Genomic DNA, 19,828 nt, shown 5'->3' with positions numbered 1-19,828 from the left:
GTTGACCGCTCCGGTTTTGCTCACCTTTCTGCTCAGGCAAAACCGCGGCCGACCGCAATTCCGCCCTACAAGGCGGAGTCTGGGGTCCTTCGATCCCTCTTTCCGCCGTACCCGCCATCTTGTGAGCGAACGGGGTAAGATGTGCTCCCGTGATGAAGTTCATTTTCTAGGCTTATTTTTGCGGTCACTCGCATATAAATACACACTCGAAGACGCTTACGGAACAATTTACTTCTATGTTTGTTTTTCGACAAATCGACCGCGTTTGTTGAGAGAGAGAGAGAGCTATTTTATTGGGAGCAGGCGGTGGCGTGGTCGTCCATGCGGGCCCATCATGCTAGTACAGTGAGAGGAATGGAGAAAACAGAAACATCATTTACCTTGGACAACTTAAATGTCAGTGTCTGCGGACGCGTGGGGGCCCAGATTATCACCAGATGTCAAAGATGTGTTTGATTTCTCATTGGAATAAAGAACTACACATCCTGTCGCATTGCAACTTAATCCAGCCATACAACTGGCCCTTAAGTTACGAGTGGCACATTGTGGCCGCATGTCTGCAAAATGTTGTTATATCTTTTGAGCCATGTCACTAACTTCAATTGAAGTGGATTGAAGTTACTGATGTGGCTGAAATAACTTGAATTGCCTTTAAATCTGTTTGAATGTGTTCATAGCTTCAGTTGGGCCGTACAAACACAATCATATACATGCATATATTCACTGCTTATTGTGTAAATACTTATACATTATTAAATCGGTTGTAATTGTTTTGCACACGGCATCATTTCACTGCAGCGTATTTGTATTATTACATGTGATTAATAATAACCTTGAATCTTCATTTCTTTCAGTAATCAGTCATCATGACGAACACCAGAGGCAAGAGGAGGGGGACGAGGTACATGTTCAGCAGGCAGTTCCGCAAACATGGTGGGTATATAGTTGAAACATAACAGGGATTCTTTAATCCTATTTTGGACGCGTGTGTTAAATGTTGATTATGCAACTGTATTCTTTATTCTACAGGCCCAATTCCTCTGTCCACGTACATGCGTATCTACAAGAAGGGAGATATTGTAGATATCAAGGTAAGACTGCTAGCATGTTGATTCATTATCCCATACAGTTCTGCATAGCCATGTATAACAGTTTTATGGCTTAACTTTACCCCAAAATAACCTTTAAGAAGTTGCATTGGAATAGCTATACTGAATTTGTGACACCAACTCCCTCCCCTTTTAATGAGGTAAATGTTATTGGTGAAGTATACTGAAACTGGTGGTGCATACATATGTAATAGGCTTACTCTATCATTGTCAATGGCAATGCCCAAGTTATTTCAATTCATGTCTCAAACCAATGATGGGAATATAAGCCCTGATATACACAGCATTTTCCTGCATTGTTTATTCTGTCTGGACCTTTCTTGCGTGCTTAAATTTGGCATTCTGTCTTTGACACCTGACCGTCGCTCTATGATGATCCTCCTCCTTTGATCACTCAAAGTGATATGAAATACAATGCATCTTATTTCACCGGCGAACTGAGAGCGATGGATACAGCTTTCATCAGGATGCCACGGCTACTGTATAGTAATATAGTGAAGTAATAATTTGGCATTCAGAATAGGAACATTGCAATAATCATCAATATTTCAGCAAGGAATGCATATACTTGTTTATCATGGATGCACTCTGAACTGCTGATTATTCACTTGAGGCCGTCAAATGGTGAAAGGAATCTATTGGGCTATATGTGCTATCATATTTTATTCTTACCATGTTATCTTGTTTGGATTTTGACTCCAGGGTACAGGCACCATTCAAAAAGGAATGCCGCACAAGTGCTACCACGGCAAAACGGGGAGGATCTACAATGTAACCCAACATGCTGTTGGTGTCATTGTCAACAAGCAGGTCAAGTAAGTTTGAAACGGCCCTTATTTTTCCTTGTCCTTAAAAGCATTTCTATACTTCATATTTGTGTTATTGGTTTGGGTTTTTTTTGCAACTGATCTAGATCAACGGCTGCAGCCCCCACCTTCACTTTGCCACAAGGATTGGTTGGTGTCCTCAGTGGTCATTCATGTGGGGCATAGTACTTGTCCTTACGCACCCCGACCTAACTGCTGTTTGTCTTGGGGTTGTAATGAGGAGACATTGTGGGGATTCTTTCACTATACACGGCTGACTAGCTCAACACTTATGAGAAGGCTTTAGTGGCGAAGACAGAAGTTGCAATAAACTGGCATAGCGCAACAAAACAAAGAAATCTGGAGGTCAATTTGAATTGCATGTGATGTGTGAGCTGATATGTCCTTTCCCCTATAGGGGCAAAATCCTGGCCAAGAGGATTAACGTGCGCATTGAGCACGTGAAGCACTCAATGAGCAGGGACAGTTTCCTGAAGCGTGTTCAGGATAACGAGAAGAAGAAGGTCGAGGCTAAGCAGAACGGCACATGGGTCAACCTTAAACGCCAGGTACCAATAACCATAAAATCCCTCGCATTTAAACAACTGTTAAAATCATAATTTTGCTCATCAATTTCAAATGTTTTTAGAATTGCCTTTATGTAGAAACTAAGCCTGGATCATGCTTAAAATGTATGGTATCACGTTGTGAAGTACAGACAGTCTTTCTTTCTGGGAACATTTTGTTGTCTAAAAGAATATGCCCTTCAATTTCATGTAATTTAAAACTTTCATTACCGTATAGATTGAAATCACTGGGGTTCTTTAATGGAATTTTGAATGCAGTTGAAGTGATATTGATGTTGCTTAATATTTGCCATAATGTAGTGATTTCTCTTTAAATGACCCAGCCCGAGAGTAAGATAAATGGCGAGTACAAAGCTCACAGCAGCTTAAATAGTAGTCGTGACTAGGTCAACATTTTTCAGTTTTCTGTCCACCGTCATAGTGTGAGTTTACCATCTCGTATAGTCAAAAATGCCCACTTGGTACCGTCATTAATGCCATGACTCTCCATCCTCTCTAGCCTGCCACTCCCCGCGAGGCTCACTTCGTTAGCACCAAGAACAACGTTCCCCAGCTTCTGGAGCCCATCCCCTATGAGTTCATGGCATAAACTCCTGAGCCTATTAAAATGTTTGTACACATTACCCTCGTCCTGCAGTGTTTTTTCACAAGTCCTGCATGTAAAAGTTTCATGGTACCACCAGTCATTACTTGGTGATCTTACTCTACTGGTCTCTTGAAGTGATCCAAAATAAAACATTTCATATATACATACATACACACACATGACATTTAAATCTGCTGCTGCATAACTTTTAACTGGATGTCTTGTGTTGCCAGATTCAGCAAAAACATGTATGGCATTGTCAGTAAAGGTTCAGGGGGGGGGACTCAAGTGCTATATTATGTGGAAGCTCCAATTACGATCATTTAGTGACCTTCTGAGAGGATGCAGAAAGGATGCTGATAAACATTTTAAACTTGAAATTTGAAATGACAGAAAAATACATTTTATTTAAAAGCCCAAAAAGAGGTTAAGCTCTCCAATTCTAATGCAAATGCAGCAGTGTACTGTGCATAACTTTTACCTACTCAGCAGCAAAGATTATTTTCCGTTGTCTAGGCCAGGGGTCGGCAACCCGTGGCTTTGAGAAAATGGTGTGAATAAATCATGATTATTTAGTTTAAATGAATGTTATTCTATTTAGTTATTTTTTTTCAATGTAGTGGTTATGATTCTGGAGATTTAGGTGATCTTGTAACATTGACATAAAACCTTAATATTTTGTCGATCAAAATATGCGTCGCACCTTGTAGGCGTCATCTGTTGCCGACAGGCTGGTGACATTTTGAGCTGTGGAACCCGGTAAGCTAACCATGGATACATCCGGGGAAAAAAAAACAAGTTTCTGAGGAAAATAGAGCGTTAAAGTTCGTTTCATGGAACGCCATTCCCGACACCTATTTGAACATGAACAAGTACGCATTTGGGGTCCTGCCCATCTTTGCATCAACATACTTGTGCGAGCAAGTGCTTTCCAGCATCAACCTCATGAAAAGCCCAAATCGGTCGCGACTCCCCGATGACAGCGAACAGTCGCGTGTGAAGCTCAGAGTGACCGTCCTACAGGCCCGGATATGGAGAAGCTCTGCCGTGAAGTTCGGGGGCAGAAATCGCATTGAGCGGGTGAGAGAAACGAGCTATTAGTTTTGCAAATATATTTATATCGGACCCTGAACTGATGTAGTTGTGTTTCATATTCAGGTCGACGGTTGACTGCGGCACGCGACTGGGGATACAGTCGCGGACGACGGCCCGCTGAAATAGGCTGAAGTGGTAAAACATAAACTCACAATTTTTTTTTTTTTTTTTGCCCTTTATAATTAAAGTGAATATTTCTCTCGTTCAAATCCACAAATAAGTGAAGGACCTGCATTTTGTATTTTATTTCAAAGAAAAATGATACGTGCCAGTGTTCCTTTTTTTTTTTTTTTTTTTAAGAGTTCAAAAGAATTGCGTGTTTTGCTGTGTCAAGCACAGAAAAGTCTTTAGCGGGTTGTGGTTCTTTTATTACATCAATGCGACAAACTACAGTTCTTATATACAGTACACGGCATAAGTGTGATAAAACTATGCTGTATATCCGGTGTTATCTTCATTATAGCGGTCAAATAGGTTTTGCGGCTCCAGGTGGGTTTTATTTTAATGCCGACCCCTGGTCTAGGCAATATAATGGAAGTGCATTCCACGCTGTCCTGTGGATGTAAACATTTCCCATAAATGAAGTTGATTTTAACTCCCCGGTTCGTTGTCACAACAGGGGGCGCTGTGGACCTAGGATACAAGTCCAGTCCCCGCGGTGAAGTGGATCTTCTCTGTTCAATCTTCTGCACTACCTGATGTAGCCCACCTGGGTGTGAATCACCCTTCTTGGTTTCTGTAGACCGTTGAGTGGACGTATACATATGCAAAACAAAGTATTTCGGGTTACATAGCTGCCCTTCATAATTGGACCAGGCAGACCCCTCTGATTCTAATTAGTGGTTGTAATTAGTGTATTTTTTTTATGCTCCATTACCACCTGGATGAAATAATTACTCCCATTTACTTTGATAACCAACCACAACTGCTGGGCTGTGTGTGAGCTGTCAGTGTGACGATGCCTCAGTACTGTGTGTGTGTGTGTGTGTGTGTGTGTGGACCACCCCTGGGCTATCTTGACATGTACTATTTATTCAGTGCAGGCTGAATGGCTGACTGGGTATATGACAAATAGGTTATATCTTCCCACCACAGTACTTTACCTAATATTTACACCAATTAGGACCAGTTTACATTGATACCAGCAGCAGCTGTGAGAGTGGAGTGTGTGTGTGTGTGTGTGTGCGCGAGCGCGTGCGTCCGTGTGAAAGAGAGGAGATGGAAAAGTCAATATCCAAAGGAGTTAATGCATAAGTGGGCGTCTGACTCCAAAATGAAGCTGATCCTTTTTAAAACGCAGCATTTCCTCGGGGCATAAGTCCGGCGTGCGCGCAGGAAAAACAAAAACTCGGGTGAACTGAAGGGGCCGGCCCTCTTCTGCATCTCTGCTGACACTCCTCTGCATTTCAAATAAGGAGTCAATGGCGGAGTTCCCCCTCTACATTCCTGGACCTAAGGTCAGAATATGCGGCCACGGGCTTATCAGGATAAAGTAATAAGTATCCAACAACCCAAATAGATGATAGCGAGGAGCAGAAACCAAAACACAATGTGTTCAATCACTGAACAGGCAGCAGCAGGTATCGATCCACCGAGGCCGGAGTATGTCTTTCAGATAAGACGAGGGGCGATGGGGGCAGTGGATTTTGGATTTGGTTCAATGCTGGTCCTTTTAATATTCTCACAGGGTTTGGTTGACGGCGAATGGAGATATCCAGAGAAACAAACTAAACGTGTGTTCTCTGTTCACCCCTCGTGGCATCTGTTTGAAAGGATTCAGGAAGTGAAGGGGATCTTGCAGTGAGCCAGAGTGGGACACGGTGGTTGAATGGCTTCACGGCGAACCATCCGGTCGTCCTTTTCCGTCGCGTCACCGTCGTCACCGTGGAGTTTCTCACCTTTACAGCATTGAAAGCTCGTTCCAAAGCCTGCGCGCTGATCAACGGTAACAGTGTGTGTGTGCGTGTGTGTGTGTGTGTGTGTGTGTGTGTGTGTGTGTGTGTGTGTCTATGTGCATATGGCCGACGTGTGTTCTCACATTTCCAGTGGAAGTGTCGTGCTGACTCATGGAAGTTACTGATTGAAGGAAGAAGAAAGTAAACAGTGGGGGATAGAGAAAGCAAGCAAGAGGGAGGAGAGCCCAAAGGGGCTCGGGCCTGCGGATAAAAGCTGTGCAGCTCTGCGAGCTCTTTAATCACACACATTTGACACACACAGATTGAGTCTGTCAGCTCACCCAGCGGCCTGGAGCAGCCGTATCGACCCGCTGTGTTACACATTAACCCAAACACACACACACACACACACACCGACGAAAAAGACACACAACCAGTAGATAATTGGATTTAGAAACACAGACACGTTCATACCACTGACGCAAGAGGAGCCGTGAGGAAACTGAGATTGCACAAAGGGGGCAGGCGAAAAAAAGAAAAGAAGCAATACCTAGATCCAAAAACTCTCAAAACATTGCTCTATTTTCCAACCCGTGTGCGCCACACCAGCCTGCCCCCCGGCATCCCTCGTTCCTTTCAACGGTTCTGGGAGAAAAGATTGCCACATGCTCAGCGTGTGTGCATGTGCGTGTGCGTGTGCGTGCGTGCGTGTGTGTTTGGGAGAGGCGAGGAAAGTTTATCCAGGCAGAAGGCAATCCCACCCCAGGGCCAAACAGGGGCCAAGCAGGGGACAAAACACGGGGACAAACAGGCACCTCTGTGGGAGCGAGGCAGAGTGATTTCCCCCCGCGTCGGGTCGGTAGTTATCTGAGGAGACCACGGCCATATACACAGATAGAGAGCCAGCTGTATTGATCCTGGCCCCGGCGGTGGGACGGGAGGGGGGGACCGGATGGGGGGGAGAGGAGCAGGCTGATAACCGTGGCACCTGAAGCGTGGGAGGGCCCCGGGGATAACACCCTGAAGGGTCTCAATAGGCCTCATTCACCCGAGTCAGTCAAAGGTTCGGCTGGAGATCATGACACGAGCGCAGGCACCGAGCCTCTGGTCAGTGTCGTCGCCGTCCCCCGCCTGCGGCTGCCCTCACTTTGGGGGGCTTTTCTGGACGCGACATCCGACCTGAACCCGAATGAGCTATTTGCAAAGCTGGTTTAGTCAAATCTCTGTGGGTTACAAAGGACCACACTGGAGATTAATTTCTGACAACAATAAATCACACCTATCAGAAAACAGTATTGGAGCGTTGATAAGATTACGATTAGAGCCGTAAATTCCATGTGTGTGTGATTAATGGAGACAGACAGTCGCCTTTCTAACGTGCGCACACACACACAGACACACACACAGACACACACAGGCGCGCGCACGCGCACACACACACACACACACACACACACAAACGAACCTGCAACAGATTGGCAGATTGGGAAACTGCAAGGAGCCTGGCTGACAGTTTTAATGCCTGAATTAATCACCGTGCGGGAAAGAGACACGGTTTTTTTTTGATCAGCATAAAGATGACCAGGGTTACCACTGTTAGATGATTAATTCTACTCTATTCTGGCTCAATCCGACAGCAGAATTCAGAATTAGAAACTCTTAATGGTATAATCCGTTTGGAGCCAGCGCTGACAAAGATAAGACACACCCCCCCTCTGTTCATGGAGTTGGTACCTTCTGATGATTTGAATTATGCATTAATTATGCGCACGAATAACTTCTGCCCTTTGAGGGAGAATGACAATGCAAATGACAAACATGTGGAACATCTGAACTGGGAAAAGGGAAACTCCTCCCCATTGCACAACATGGGAAAGCACATCAAGGTTTTGAGAGTTTCAACCATAACAAACAAATAATATTGGTATCGTTCTTATCGTTATAACCATTGGTGCAGTGGTAAGACTTCCGTTTTGACTGCCATCTTTTAAAGACACGGACCGAGAAACCAAAACTCACCGAAAGGCGCATATAGAGGGGGCGGATGGAATAACAGAAACCCCACATACAAAAAAAAAAAAGGAGTTTCACTTTGAAGCAACCAAATAGGAATAGCAAATGCGGCTGCAGAGGTGAGTCATAATCGGTTGCTTCCCTATGTGTCCCAGCAGGGGTCGCTGTGCCGCGTAGCACCGCGTGTGTGCCAGCAGTGGGCGCTGTCTCCCCGGTCGTCTGCAGCGCCGGTCGTGTACCGGTAGAGGTCGCTATTCCCGCCGTGGGTGTAGTACCGCTTCCGCGTCTGCAGGGGCGCTGTCCCCCTGGTTATGCGCGTTTGTGCCTGCGGGGGTGCTGTCTCCCCGGTCGGCTGTAGTACCGGGTAGAGGTCGCTGTTCCCCCGCATAGCTCGTCGGGAGGATGTGTTACAAAGGCTCTGTCCTTTGTCTGTGTGTATTGTATTGTATTGTTCCTCGGTCCGAGACGGGTCCGAGGACGTAGACGGAATGTCACACGTATACCGTCTGCTTGTATTTGTACGCACGTTTCCCGAAATAAAACCAGTGAATTCACACACCCCGATCTGTCGTGGATGTCCTTTGTCTGTGTGTATCGTATTGTATCGTTCCTCGGTCCGAGACGCACGCTATGCGAAACGACTACGGGTACGGAAAAAGTCACGAGGGCGCTCGGGTCGAAGGTCGACGGAGTAGCCCGGGTCCGCGTACGACATCCGTAGGCTGTATACGAGCCGGACCCGGCTCTATTAGCGGCGCGTAGGATCCGGGGGCCTACGCGACGTTAACCGATTCCTATGTAGGTTCGCGTAGCGCTACGGGGACCTAGACGGACCGATGCGATCCGCCGAGGTACGCGACCGTTCCGTACGGGTGTATGCGAGCGATCCCGGGTATGTCCGTGGACCCTCGTGCGCCGGGTACGGATCCCCTAGACTAGCGTGATACGATCGCGACGGGCGCGCGGTACGGCGACACGAGGCGTGCCTTCACAGAACGTTCCGTGCGCGCCGCGTACTAACAGCCCCGGCGTTTGTTTCACCGCCGCAGATCCGCCCAGGGAGCCGAGCGGTGCCTCGATGCCGCTCGTGATGACGCTATGCTACGGACCGAGCGCGAGGTACGGGAACACGAGGTGTTTTATTTTTCAGTGTAACGAAATCCGTGAGCTCCGGGCTACCCCCTGTTTTATTTTCAGCGTGGTTCCGGGACGGCGATCGGGTCCCCTATCTCGACGGCGCGGAGGGACCCCGGATCGGATCGTAGAGGGATCGGGCGTGAGGGTCGGGGACCGGCACCGCTCGGGAAGCTCGATCGGGGATACCTGACGACGACGGTGACGATGCTGATGGTGATGGTGACGATGATGATGAATCGGGCGCTCTTCCCGTGAGATCCCCCTCCCCCTTGATCTCTCCATTGTAGAGTCGCTCGTTCGGGGGGCTCCGTATGACCTTCCGGATCATCCTTCCTGCTACACCGTCCTGCTGGACCTTACTTCCAGAACCTCCGAGCGACCCAGCTTCTCGTCTCGAACCTACGGTCGACTTACATATAGAGTGGTGGGGGGGGGGGGGATACTTAGAGTAGCGAAACCTATGCTCCGGTGCTCAGGCTAGGATCGGTAGCAGCCGTTAGAAGCTGTCCGCGAACCCGGTCTAAGGCTAGGATCGTAGATGAGGGGGGTGACCGAATGCCGTATCCCGCACCTGGCCTAAAGCCGGGATCGGTAGCAGCGGATGGACGCTGTGGTTGTCGTGTACTGAGAAAGCGAGGATCGGTAGCGGTGGCCTAGAATAAGAAGCTATAGCTAGCTACGGTATGCTCCTATCCCGCTCGATATGAGGCTAACATCGTTAGGGCTTATGCGGTATACAAAAACGACCCGTGCTACGTAGATTGGGAATCCTCTTCCCGAGTCAGGATCGGTATCGTAGACTAGATGCAGTATACGAACAAATCTATTATACTAAGCTAGGATCGATAGGGGCTGCTAGGTATAGCGGGCGAGCGGGCGGTTAGATGTAGCGGTGTACGAACCTAGGCTAAGCGCGGATAGATGCGATACGACGGGTCCGTTATGGGTGTATTGTGCAAACCTAGGCTACCGATGCATGCGGTATTCTCAAAGCCGGTTACATTGTTTTACTTTTTGTTTTCCTATCGTTTTGTTAGATACGGTAATGATCGTAATCGTAATAGGGGAGTTAATTCCTAGGCTAGAACTATCGGGTGGGTTAGGATAGGTACGGGGTTAGGGTTTAGATGCTATGTACGAGCCCGAGCTAAAACCGGGATCGACGCGGGGGGGTGGATGCCGTATACGAACCTACGCTAAAAAGCTAGGATGGATGCAGTGGCTAGATGCTGTATACAAGGCATTGTACCTATACCTACCGTACCGAAGCGATGGTCGTTGTAGGTGAATCTATGTAGTATACGGAGTATGCATGTAATCCAGAGGCCGGTCAGGGTACGCTATACAGCGGCATGTGACGATGCGGTAACCCGAGATCTCACGCGGTAGCTATTTATCGACCCTGTTTACGTTCTTGTCTTTTACAAAACTAAAAAACCATATCTACCTCCTAAGTAACGATCGACGCTAACCCGAGATGCCGTCTCGAGATGGCACGTTAACCGAGCGGGTCTTTATTTCTTTGCGATAGATGTATAGCCCGGAGCATACGGGTTACCTTCCATTACATGAACAGATACGTACACTCGCCGAATGTAACTACGTTTTTGATTAGTTATCCAGATCGTCGGACCCGAGATGGTGCGAGTACTGAGGTAGTTCGATTAATTGTTTTTTATTGTGAGCCCCTGTTGTAGATGGCTCAGTGCCGGAGCGTTACTTTACATTCGCGATAGTTGATAATGGCGGCATGTATGCCGTTTGATTACCTTTTATATAATCTTGGTTAAGATGTTAAATGTTCTTTTAGGTGTGTGCAGTTAGTTTTTTATTTATTTACTCACTTCGGTGCTTTGCTACATGTTGTCTTTCTTATTGTGTGTGTTCCATGACCCAAATGACATCAACGTGTCCCCTTACTCTCCTTGTTCCCCCTTAATTCGGCTTTTTTAATTCGGCTCTTAATTCGGCTCATAATTCGGCTCTTAATTCGGCTCATAATTCGGCTCATAATTCGGCTGTCACTTTGACTTCAATAATGCTCAATAGTAGCCTTTCTTCATTCGACTAGATGTAACACCTACTGCTTCGGCTCATAATCGGGATACCGATTTATTATGTTGTTTGATATTATACGTAATGCTCGCAGAGTAATGTATAAACCATGTGACTTACATCAGAGATGATTCAATCTACGAATAAATACAAGTGTTAAACCCATGCCATCTTTTGTCTTGTGTTTCTTGATATGAACGAATGGATAAATAAACTATATAAATGAATCAATGTGAATTAGAGAACGGGATTGTCTGTGTGATTACATGTTAAGCGAGATATACACACGTATAGGATATATAATGTTTTCTTTATTGTCATTTCTGTATCATACATACTGTTACATAGAGCACAAGTGAATGAACAAGCGCCATGTGACAAAAGACAATACTGTATAGTAATGACAAACGTAGATAATGATAATGGTATATAGTGATAATCGTACATAGGCATATGTTAGGTGTATACATCTCTAGAATGCAAAGCCGGGTTAAACATCACCTCTAGATAGGTAGGTACGCAGACGGGGAGAGGTTACATTACATATAAAAAATAACAATGACAACATATTATACCTCATAACAAAAAACACAAGAACGCCAACAACCGTTTTTGTTTGTGTTTTCTGTCCTCACTCAGTGAAAATGTAATCTTTGCCACGGGTCTCAGAGTAGCCATAGTCCTCGGAGATAGGACGGTTCTCGCATCAGCACGTCATGTGCACGGGGCTCCAGGGACAGAACCCTCCTGTGATGGTGTGGACAGAGCGCTCGAAGTTCTGCAGAGCGGTGAAATCATCCTCGGTGATGAACCGCGACAGAGCGTCGAGGATCTCGTCGACCAGGAGCCGATTCCCTTCGTCGGGGAACCTCCGGGTGTCGTACATCTCCAGCCAGCCTCCGACCGTTTTGAGTTTATCGCTCCCCTCGAAGATGCAGGCTAGCCCGTCCGCCACGGCCTCGACCGGGTACATATCGGGCATCTTCTTTCCATTCGTGTGAAAGCGCTCAGGGTGATGAGGGTTGTGTTCGTAGTGATGCTTGAATCCCACGTCGGCCATCGGAGCGGTCAGCGTAGTATCCTCCTCGGTGTAAGCTATCCTCATCTCGCTCAGTCCGCCGGGATCCTGGCGCCTTTGCGGCAGTTGTTGCTTTGGTTCTGCTGGTCATGGTAACTTGATTCGGGCGGCGAGTGAAGAAGAGGTATCGGGAACGTCGTAGAGGACATTCGGCAATAGGTATTAGTAACAAGGGGTAAGTATATTATCGGTAGCGAGAAGCGATCCCATAACAGATGTACGTAACCGTGGAGAAAAAGAACGATATCGGCCGGCGCTTAATGCGTCATCAGCCACAGAGATGCCACCATAACGGAGCTTCCTATCCCTGTCGCCTGAACCGAGGGAGCGCTCCCCGTCGCCGGAGCGTCGCTGTCCGTTCCGGGAGGAGCGTCGCTGTCCGTTCCGGGAGAACGAGGCTCGTTCTCTAGGCCGCAGTTGTCTACTCGATACCTCCTGACGTCACGCTGTCCCCCGCGTGTCTCTTGCTCGCACGTGTAGAGACCGCTGAACCCATCTACGGTAGGACCCACGAGCAAATAGCGGAGCCCCTCGTACGTGAGATGCACGGCGTCGATGGGCTCCGCCGGGGGAGCGTGAGGTCGAACGCTGTTATTCACCGAGCGCAACAGTTCGTATGTCGTCTCCCCCCGAGTGAAGTACCACGTCGTGGACAGATAGTACGCGGCCTTTGTGGGACACTCCAGGTGTAACGAGCACTGTACGATCACGTGTGTGTCCTCCGGCGCAGCCTTGACGGTGGTGACTTCTGGCTCTGATGAGTTTCCGGGGATCAAGGCCTTTGTCGTCGTGTTAGGCGATAGGTCGTAACCTATCCCTTGTTCCTCAGTGTACCCGGCTGCGACCAGTCCGGGGAGAGGCGTAGCTCCGTGTCCGGGGAGAGGCGTAGCTCCGTGTCCGGGGAGAGGCGTAGCTCCGTGTCCGACCGGGGAACTCTGACACAGCAGAGCGTTGAGAAGGATAATCAAGGCGATGTAGGCCATTGTTGCAGTGTCAGATATCTCAGGAGTGAAGTCTACTTGTGCCGGAGCCCCTTTTCAAGGGATTATTGAGTACACGGGTCACGTCCTCCTAGTCATGCTCCGCCTTTTTTAAATAACCGAGCTTTTTGTTATAGAGTACTTCTCATCCACCCCTCTCACATAAGACAAAGGGGGCGACATGGAGGGTCGTATACTCTTCTCGGAGATGTTCCCCGATCTCTATCCAAAAGAATACTGTGATATCGGACAGGGCTATGTGAAATGCCTGGTGAAGTCGGTGTTGTACTGTCACGCGCGACATAGTCTGCTATGTCGCGCTCTGGTCCTGGATGAACAACACCCGGAGGTCCGGGGAAAGCCCATGTCGACAGTCACGTTCGAGGTAACTCATCTTCCCTGCGTAGTGGCCTACGATCTGGATTCTTATATAGACTCGATACCCGGATGCGGAGTTCCCTGGCAAGCTACGGGCTCCAGGGCCGCCTCGCGAGAGTCCCGTCCGGGAAGTCGGAACGATCGAGCCGAGTCCCCGAAACACGAGCCCGATGAGCCTGATGAGCCCGAACTCGAGAACCCGTACGGCGAAGAGCTACACGGTAGTCGGACCGGGGATTGCTTCTTCTCTCAGGAATCCGGTAACACGCGCGCTACGGACCCCAGGGAGAAACACCTCAAAGAAGTCTCCAGGACGTTTTGGTCTTTGGCCATGGCCGCGCCGGTGAGGCGCAGGGTCTACAATATAGACATCCTGAACGAAGTGGAAGCCGTGATCGTTCCTCTTCCTAGAACCCAAGCCGAGCGCTTTGTGCGCGAAGCCCCCGGCGCCCTAACCTTCGGGGAGTTCTGCGAGAAGCGCGGAACCTACCTTTCCAGATCGGGCAACACCCCGGCCCTGTGCTCGAACGTGATGTACGGACGCACCTACGGGGTTCCCGAATACGCACTAGGAGCGAGCTGCAAATTGGGCGAACTGATATACGACCGCACGCTATGCGAACGCGTCGGCATGAGAGCGGAGGGCCTTTCGGATATGTTGTACAGAGAAGCGTGTCTCGATGTGGAGACTGTGTACGATCCTATGTACGGGGACCCCGAGGCCAAGGCCGAGTGGTTCCAGGATCACTATCCCTACTGCACCTCGGGTACGATAAGGTACCTCTCCGACAGCGGAGTTAAGCTGGCCGCTCGCATGCGAGCGGCCGCCCGGGTTTCAGGAGGCCGGGTACCCGAAGTGCCCAAGTGCCCCGGAGACATGCCTGGATTGCAACACGAGGTGCAGAGCGTGTCTTTGGTCACGTGCGGGAGGCATCTGGAGAAGAACAGAGACGGGTCTTCTCGTAAGGGTCTCTACGTGGTGTACAATCGTTCTAAGTTGGGTCCGGGGAGCCCTCCGGTGAAGATTTCGGATGAATCCGCTCGATCGGTGGGTCTCGGCGGAGCCGATCGGGTGTCCCTAGTGGGGTGCCCCGATGAGCTGTCCGTTTTGGAAGAAGTCGAAAGACTGCTGCGCGAATACGGAGTGGAGATCATCTACGTCTACAACGCTTCTTTTGACATCAGAGTGCTCATGCAGCGATACCGGTTCTACGCGTGTAGAGAAGAGATGACGGGGACCTCTCAGGTTGAACCGGTACACAGGGCCAGAGAGCTTCTGGGCCGCTGGACCGCACTGTTCTCTCCGCTCGGGGCGCCTCTGACCGAGGTGTTTCGATTCGAGCAGATCAGCTTTCTAGATCTCTACAGGAACATGGTGCATTCGCTGTCCGATCTGACTCTCAGTCAGGACCCCGGGGATGCGACAAAGACGAGTAGCGAACTGTGCAAAGCTACTCAGATCGTATCTAAGTTCAATAAGGAGAAAGCGAAGCTTAGTCAGTTCAAGGTAACCGCTCACGGAGCCACCGTGATCGACTTGTATCTAGTGACAGGTACGCGTAACGTTAGGTTCCAATGCATCAGTATGAAACTCAACGACGTAGCGCCCCATGTGGTGAATTCCTGGCGCTCCTCGCGGAGCTCTGGCCCCAAGAGCGGAGTACCTAAATCTGACGCAAAGCTGAAGAAGCTTTCCACCGTCTCCTACGGGCGCATGGACGCGATGATGCATTCCGGAGGACAGAACGCAGGAGAAGTGTTACTCTATAACTTGATCGACTCGCAGTTGTGCGCCAGGTTGGCCCGAGCGATGCGTCCAGGGCTATCGTTGTTCCATAGATGTAAGGTCACCCTGAACATAGACGTCCTGGTACACGGTAGGGGAGACTGTTTCAACGGATTCGTCCAGAGTATCCATTCGGTCCAGCTTCCTCAGCTCAAGTTCAGACTAGATAACCTAAGAGCGCAAGGAGGACCTATCACCGTAACACTCTCCGGTAGAGAACGCGTACCTTTGGAGAGCGGAGCGTCGGGTCAGGATTGGAAGGGAGGATCGGTGTGCGACCCCTTGACGGGGCTTCATTATTCCTCCCCGGGTATGGGAATGGAGCTGTCTTTCGACTTTGCTAGCATGTATCCCTCTATCATGTGCGCGATGAACATATCGCCCGAGACCACAGTTCCCTCGGATCTAAGCGGGGCTCACGACCTAACCGGGTGGTTGTGCTACAGCTGGGAACGAGAAGGGTTCGATTTTGCAAGTGCGATCCTGAAGTACGATCAACAGAGTCTGAGCTTTGTACGGAGACCCGGAGTGTTCACCTCCTCTGTGGAGCATTATCTGAATAGAAGAGCGTGGTACAAGACGGAGCTCAAGAAGACAGGGTCGCAGGGCCCGGATGAGCTAACCAGAGCGTACTACAAGCTCCAAGAGACGGAATGTAAGATCATGGCGAATTCGTTCTACGGCACCGCACCCTACCCGTGCGGACCTCTTATTTCAGGACACGGCCGCAGGCAGCTGGAGGTGGTCAACGAGTGCGTATCGTGGTACTTTGACGGAGCGTTCCCGGTGATGTACGGGGACACGGACAGCGTCATGGTCTCGGTCGGGGAGCGTCCTCCTCCCGATACAAGCGAGACACCCGAGCAACTCAAAGGCCGAAGACGTAACGTCCCCGGACCTGATCGGGCGAAACTCCCCCCTGTGAAAGACTGGATCGTACGGCCTCCTGAGCGGGTCGTGGAAAAGGACACGGACACGGCTCATCGGGTACTCGCGGAGTTTACCAAAAGGGCACGCGCGATCATACGCGAAAAGGTACGCATGTGCGAGGCCAACGTACCGGGGTTCCTGAACTACGTCCACAAGCGTCTTGAAGACGACGTGATGACGCGCATGTTTGTCGTGACAAGCGACGGAGCAAAGACACCTCTGGTCAGGTGCCCCGATAACTCCACCGTATCTGGATACACCAACTGGTACGCAGAGATACCGGTGGGAGCGAGGGGCGAGATGGCCCGCGTTCCAGTGACCGAAGCGTTTGTCAAAGGCAGGAGGGTGAAGCTGGAGTACGAAAACAGTTGCTCCATCTATTGTCATCTGGCCAAGAAGACCTACGTCTCGCTCACCCATCAGACTCAACCGCAGTGCGGACTTAGCACAATCGGGTGCCCCAGTGTGAAGATCAGAGGGATCGCTGCGTGCAAAAGCGGTCGCACCGCTGTGGATTCGGAAGCTACCGATGTGTTTGTATCATGTGTGATGCGAGGGGAATGCGTACGAGTGCTCAAGGAGAGATGTCCCGAACCCCGTCCCTGGGACACCTTGGAACCCGGAGACTCCGTGCTATGCAGAGATCGGGATCTGACCTCCCGGGTTCCGGCTCTTTGCGACGAGGAGCCTGAGAAAGACAGAGAGATCGGAGAGCGACGGGCGAGCGATGTCGAGATATGTCCCGAGCTATCGGCGTATACCGTCACAGCAAAGTATCTGCGCCCGGTGCCCGAGACCGAGAGAGGAAACGACGTCAAGGACGCGAGAGCTTGTATGTTGGTGCTGCGCTCTCAGAACACAGGGCGTTATCAGCTCAGGCTCACTCTCCATTACGGAGGTTTCTGTATGAACCATATGTTCTCGAGCGAGGATGGGATACTGCGAGACATGCACGTGGCCACACTGTATCACTCCATCGCGATGCGTATGGGACTGGGTATGTTTCCGTGGAAGAACTTGATCAGATCTGCGAAAAGGAAGACCTTCACACTCGAAACCCTGAAGCGTATTACTCCGGGGTCCCTGGATCCTAAGGTCACGTTTGTAGAAATATGTCGTAGTGATCTGCAGATCCGGACCGGACTGACCGCCAAACCCCAGAGAAGCGAGTCCGACTTCTACAAATGCGATCCCGTGCGAGCGACTCTGTACAAGTACCCTCTCCTCTTGAATGTAACGCAGGGCTGCAAGAAAGCTATGTTCGGAGGGGTAATGAAATGCAAAAAACAGTCCAAGGCCATAAAAGCTCAGCCTCGGGGTCAGGAGCAGGGAGAGGAGGATGGATACGATGAACAACAAGTGTCCAGTCCTGCCGATGCGATCCTAACACATAGCGTGAACCCCGGGATACAACGAATCAAACATCCCTATCAGCGATACACTACGTGTTACTCCGGTTCCAGAGTCATGATGGCTAATGCTGCCGATAAGCTGTTGACCAACGCATCCGCTAAATTCTTGGTACACTGCGTCGTGGACATGTGCCTCCCGCGTCGCATGTACCCCTCTGAGAGGAACAAGGGTGCTCGGGATGAACATTCCTGCTCCGTGATAGACAGATGCGAGCGAGGGCTCCTGAGATCGGAGAGTCTCATATCGAGCAGGCTGATGTCAGGCGAGGTGTGCTTCGGAGCGGTGATGTCTACCTGTCCCAGACACATGGTCCCCGTGTGCTCCGCGAGCGAGCTGACAGAGATACGCAGGAAAATGGTAGCCGTGACGAGGCTCTCTGGCATGCAGCGATCGGCATGCGCGTTGGCTGTGACTAGGCTTGGGGTGAGCGTACCCGACGCCTATCGGCGAGCATTGACCAGGATGGAATGTTCGATATCTGCTCTGCTCTACAAAGGGGTGGTTAGGAAGATGTCACTCGCAGAGTACACCGGTGTCGCGCAGGGGAGCAGAGAACCGACCGAGTCCATCGCCGTGATGTTACCGAGCGCATCGGATGGGCGCCCGGGGGTTCTTGTGGTGAAACGGAACGAGATGTACGAACGGGAGATTGTGGATCTGGCTGGTATGATATACGAACTCAATATGTACACCCAGGTGTATTGCCCAGAAAGCCTAGAGTCGTGTCACATGAGATATTCATCGCAGACCCTCAGGATACCTCCCTACAGTCTGGACAACCCCAGGGAGTACGAAGACTGGAGAGTGTGCTTCAGCTCCATCGACTGGTTGCGCACCGTGGACATATCCATGAACGAGAGGAAACCCAAAGGCCCCGCTTGTCGCAGTCACGTAACCTACCATTGTACAGGGTGTCAAAAGTTTTACATGGAACTGTTTGCACGCAAGATTCGGGGTCAGTGTCTGATCGGTTCAATCTACGACGGGGAAGGAATCAGGACCTTGGGCAGATGCACCGAGGAGAAGCGCTACATCGAAGAGCCGTACGCCGCGTCTGTGTAACCTTGTGTATAGTGTGTATTGTGTATATGATATATGAACGTCGTATGTACGACATAATACATATCGGCGACCTGTGTGAACTCATGTGAAAGAATAATAAAACACAGACGATAAATGCACTGGAAAGTTCTGTCCTGTTGTTGTTTTTTATTATACACGTTATTCTATTATACACACAGAGTAACACAACGATAACAGTCAGGCATATGTACCAAGATGGCAAGAAACATACAAGACTCCAGGGAGGCGCGAGAGAATCGGACACGGGATTTATTTGTGTAAAACACAGCAAGGTCTGCAATAGATGCTCACTTTGAAGCGTGTCTGAACGCATGTGGAAGAAGCTCAGAGTTATCACTAGCTGAAGGTATCAGGAGTAAGGAACTCGAGGCGATCAGGAGCCTAGTGCGGAGCTGTGAGAGTAAACTCCGAGACGTTAACCTCTACATGGAGAAGCTCACGGATGGGAAGACTGAACCCGACTCTCGTACTCAGAACCTGCCCAGTTGCCCTGACCTAGAAGGAGAGTGGAGTGTGATATACCTCGACACGGGTCATCCTTTTGGTTACATGATGGAGAGTTCACCTTGGAGCGGAGGTGTCACGAGCCAGGGAACCGAATGGAAGGAATTCGGGTTGCCCCTCTCCGTGAGAGGCGAGATCGTTAGGGAACTACCTCATAGCTATAACGGAGGGGATGACCACGAGGAGCTGCAACACATGGAGAAGTGTCCTCTGTGTGACACCTCGGTGTATGCCGGCGAGTTTTGGAGACACGCTTCCCTTGAGTTGATAGATAGAGGTCTAACTGTGCGAGCCTACTCTAATGCCTCGGGACCCTTGGGTCGCGCCCGATGGACGCTCTCGCGTGCCTCGGGTTGGAGTCTCGGTATTTACAGACCCCGGAGCGTATCGACC

The 19,828-nt window shown here is 49.9% G+C and overlaps 1 protein-coding gene and 1 long non-coding RNA gene across 2 annotated transcripts; both read left to right on the top strand.

Annotated features, from left to right (window-relative positions):
• The first annotated feature begins 87 nt into the window (after window positions 1–87).
• On the top strand, window positions 88–3,123 carry rpl21 (ribosomal protein L21). Its single transcript, XM_080020000.1, has 6 exons — window positions 88–134; window positions 855–933; window positions 1,030–1,091; window positions 1,812–1,924; window positions 2,334–2,484; window positions 3,002–3,123. The coding sequence occupies exons 2-6, from the start codon at window positions 867–869 to the stop codon at window positions 3,089–3,091; spliced, it is 483 nt and encodes a 160-aa protein (XP_079876126.1). The 5' UTR covers window positions 88–134; window positions 855–866; the 3' UTR covers window positions 3,092–3,123.
• A 734-nt stretch (window positions 3,124–3,857) lies between these two features.
• On the top strand, window positions 3,858–9,177 carry LOC307244698. The gene is made up of 3 exons (XR_013844657.1): window positions 3,858–4,168; window positions 4,247–4,318; window positions 9,141–9,177. It is a non-coding gene; the product is annotated as an uncharacterized lncRNA (long non-coding RNA).
• Window positions 9,178–19,828: the final 10,651 nt, after the last annotated feature.

This window comes from Zeus faber, assembly GCF_960531495.2.
Source record: "Zeus faber genome assembly, chromosome: 19".
In the NCBI taxonomy this organism is placed as follows: Eukaryota; Metazoa; Chordata; class Actinopteri; order Zeiformes; family Zeidae; genus Zeus; species Zeus faber.
This window is presented reverse-complemented; position numbering and strand designations above follow the sequence as displayed.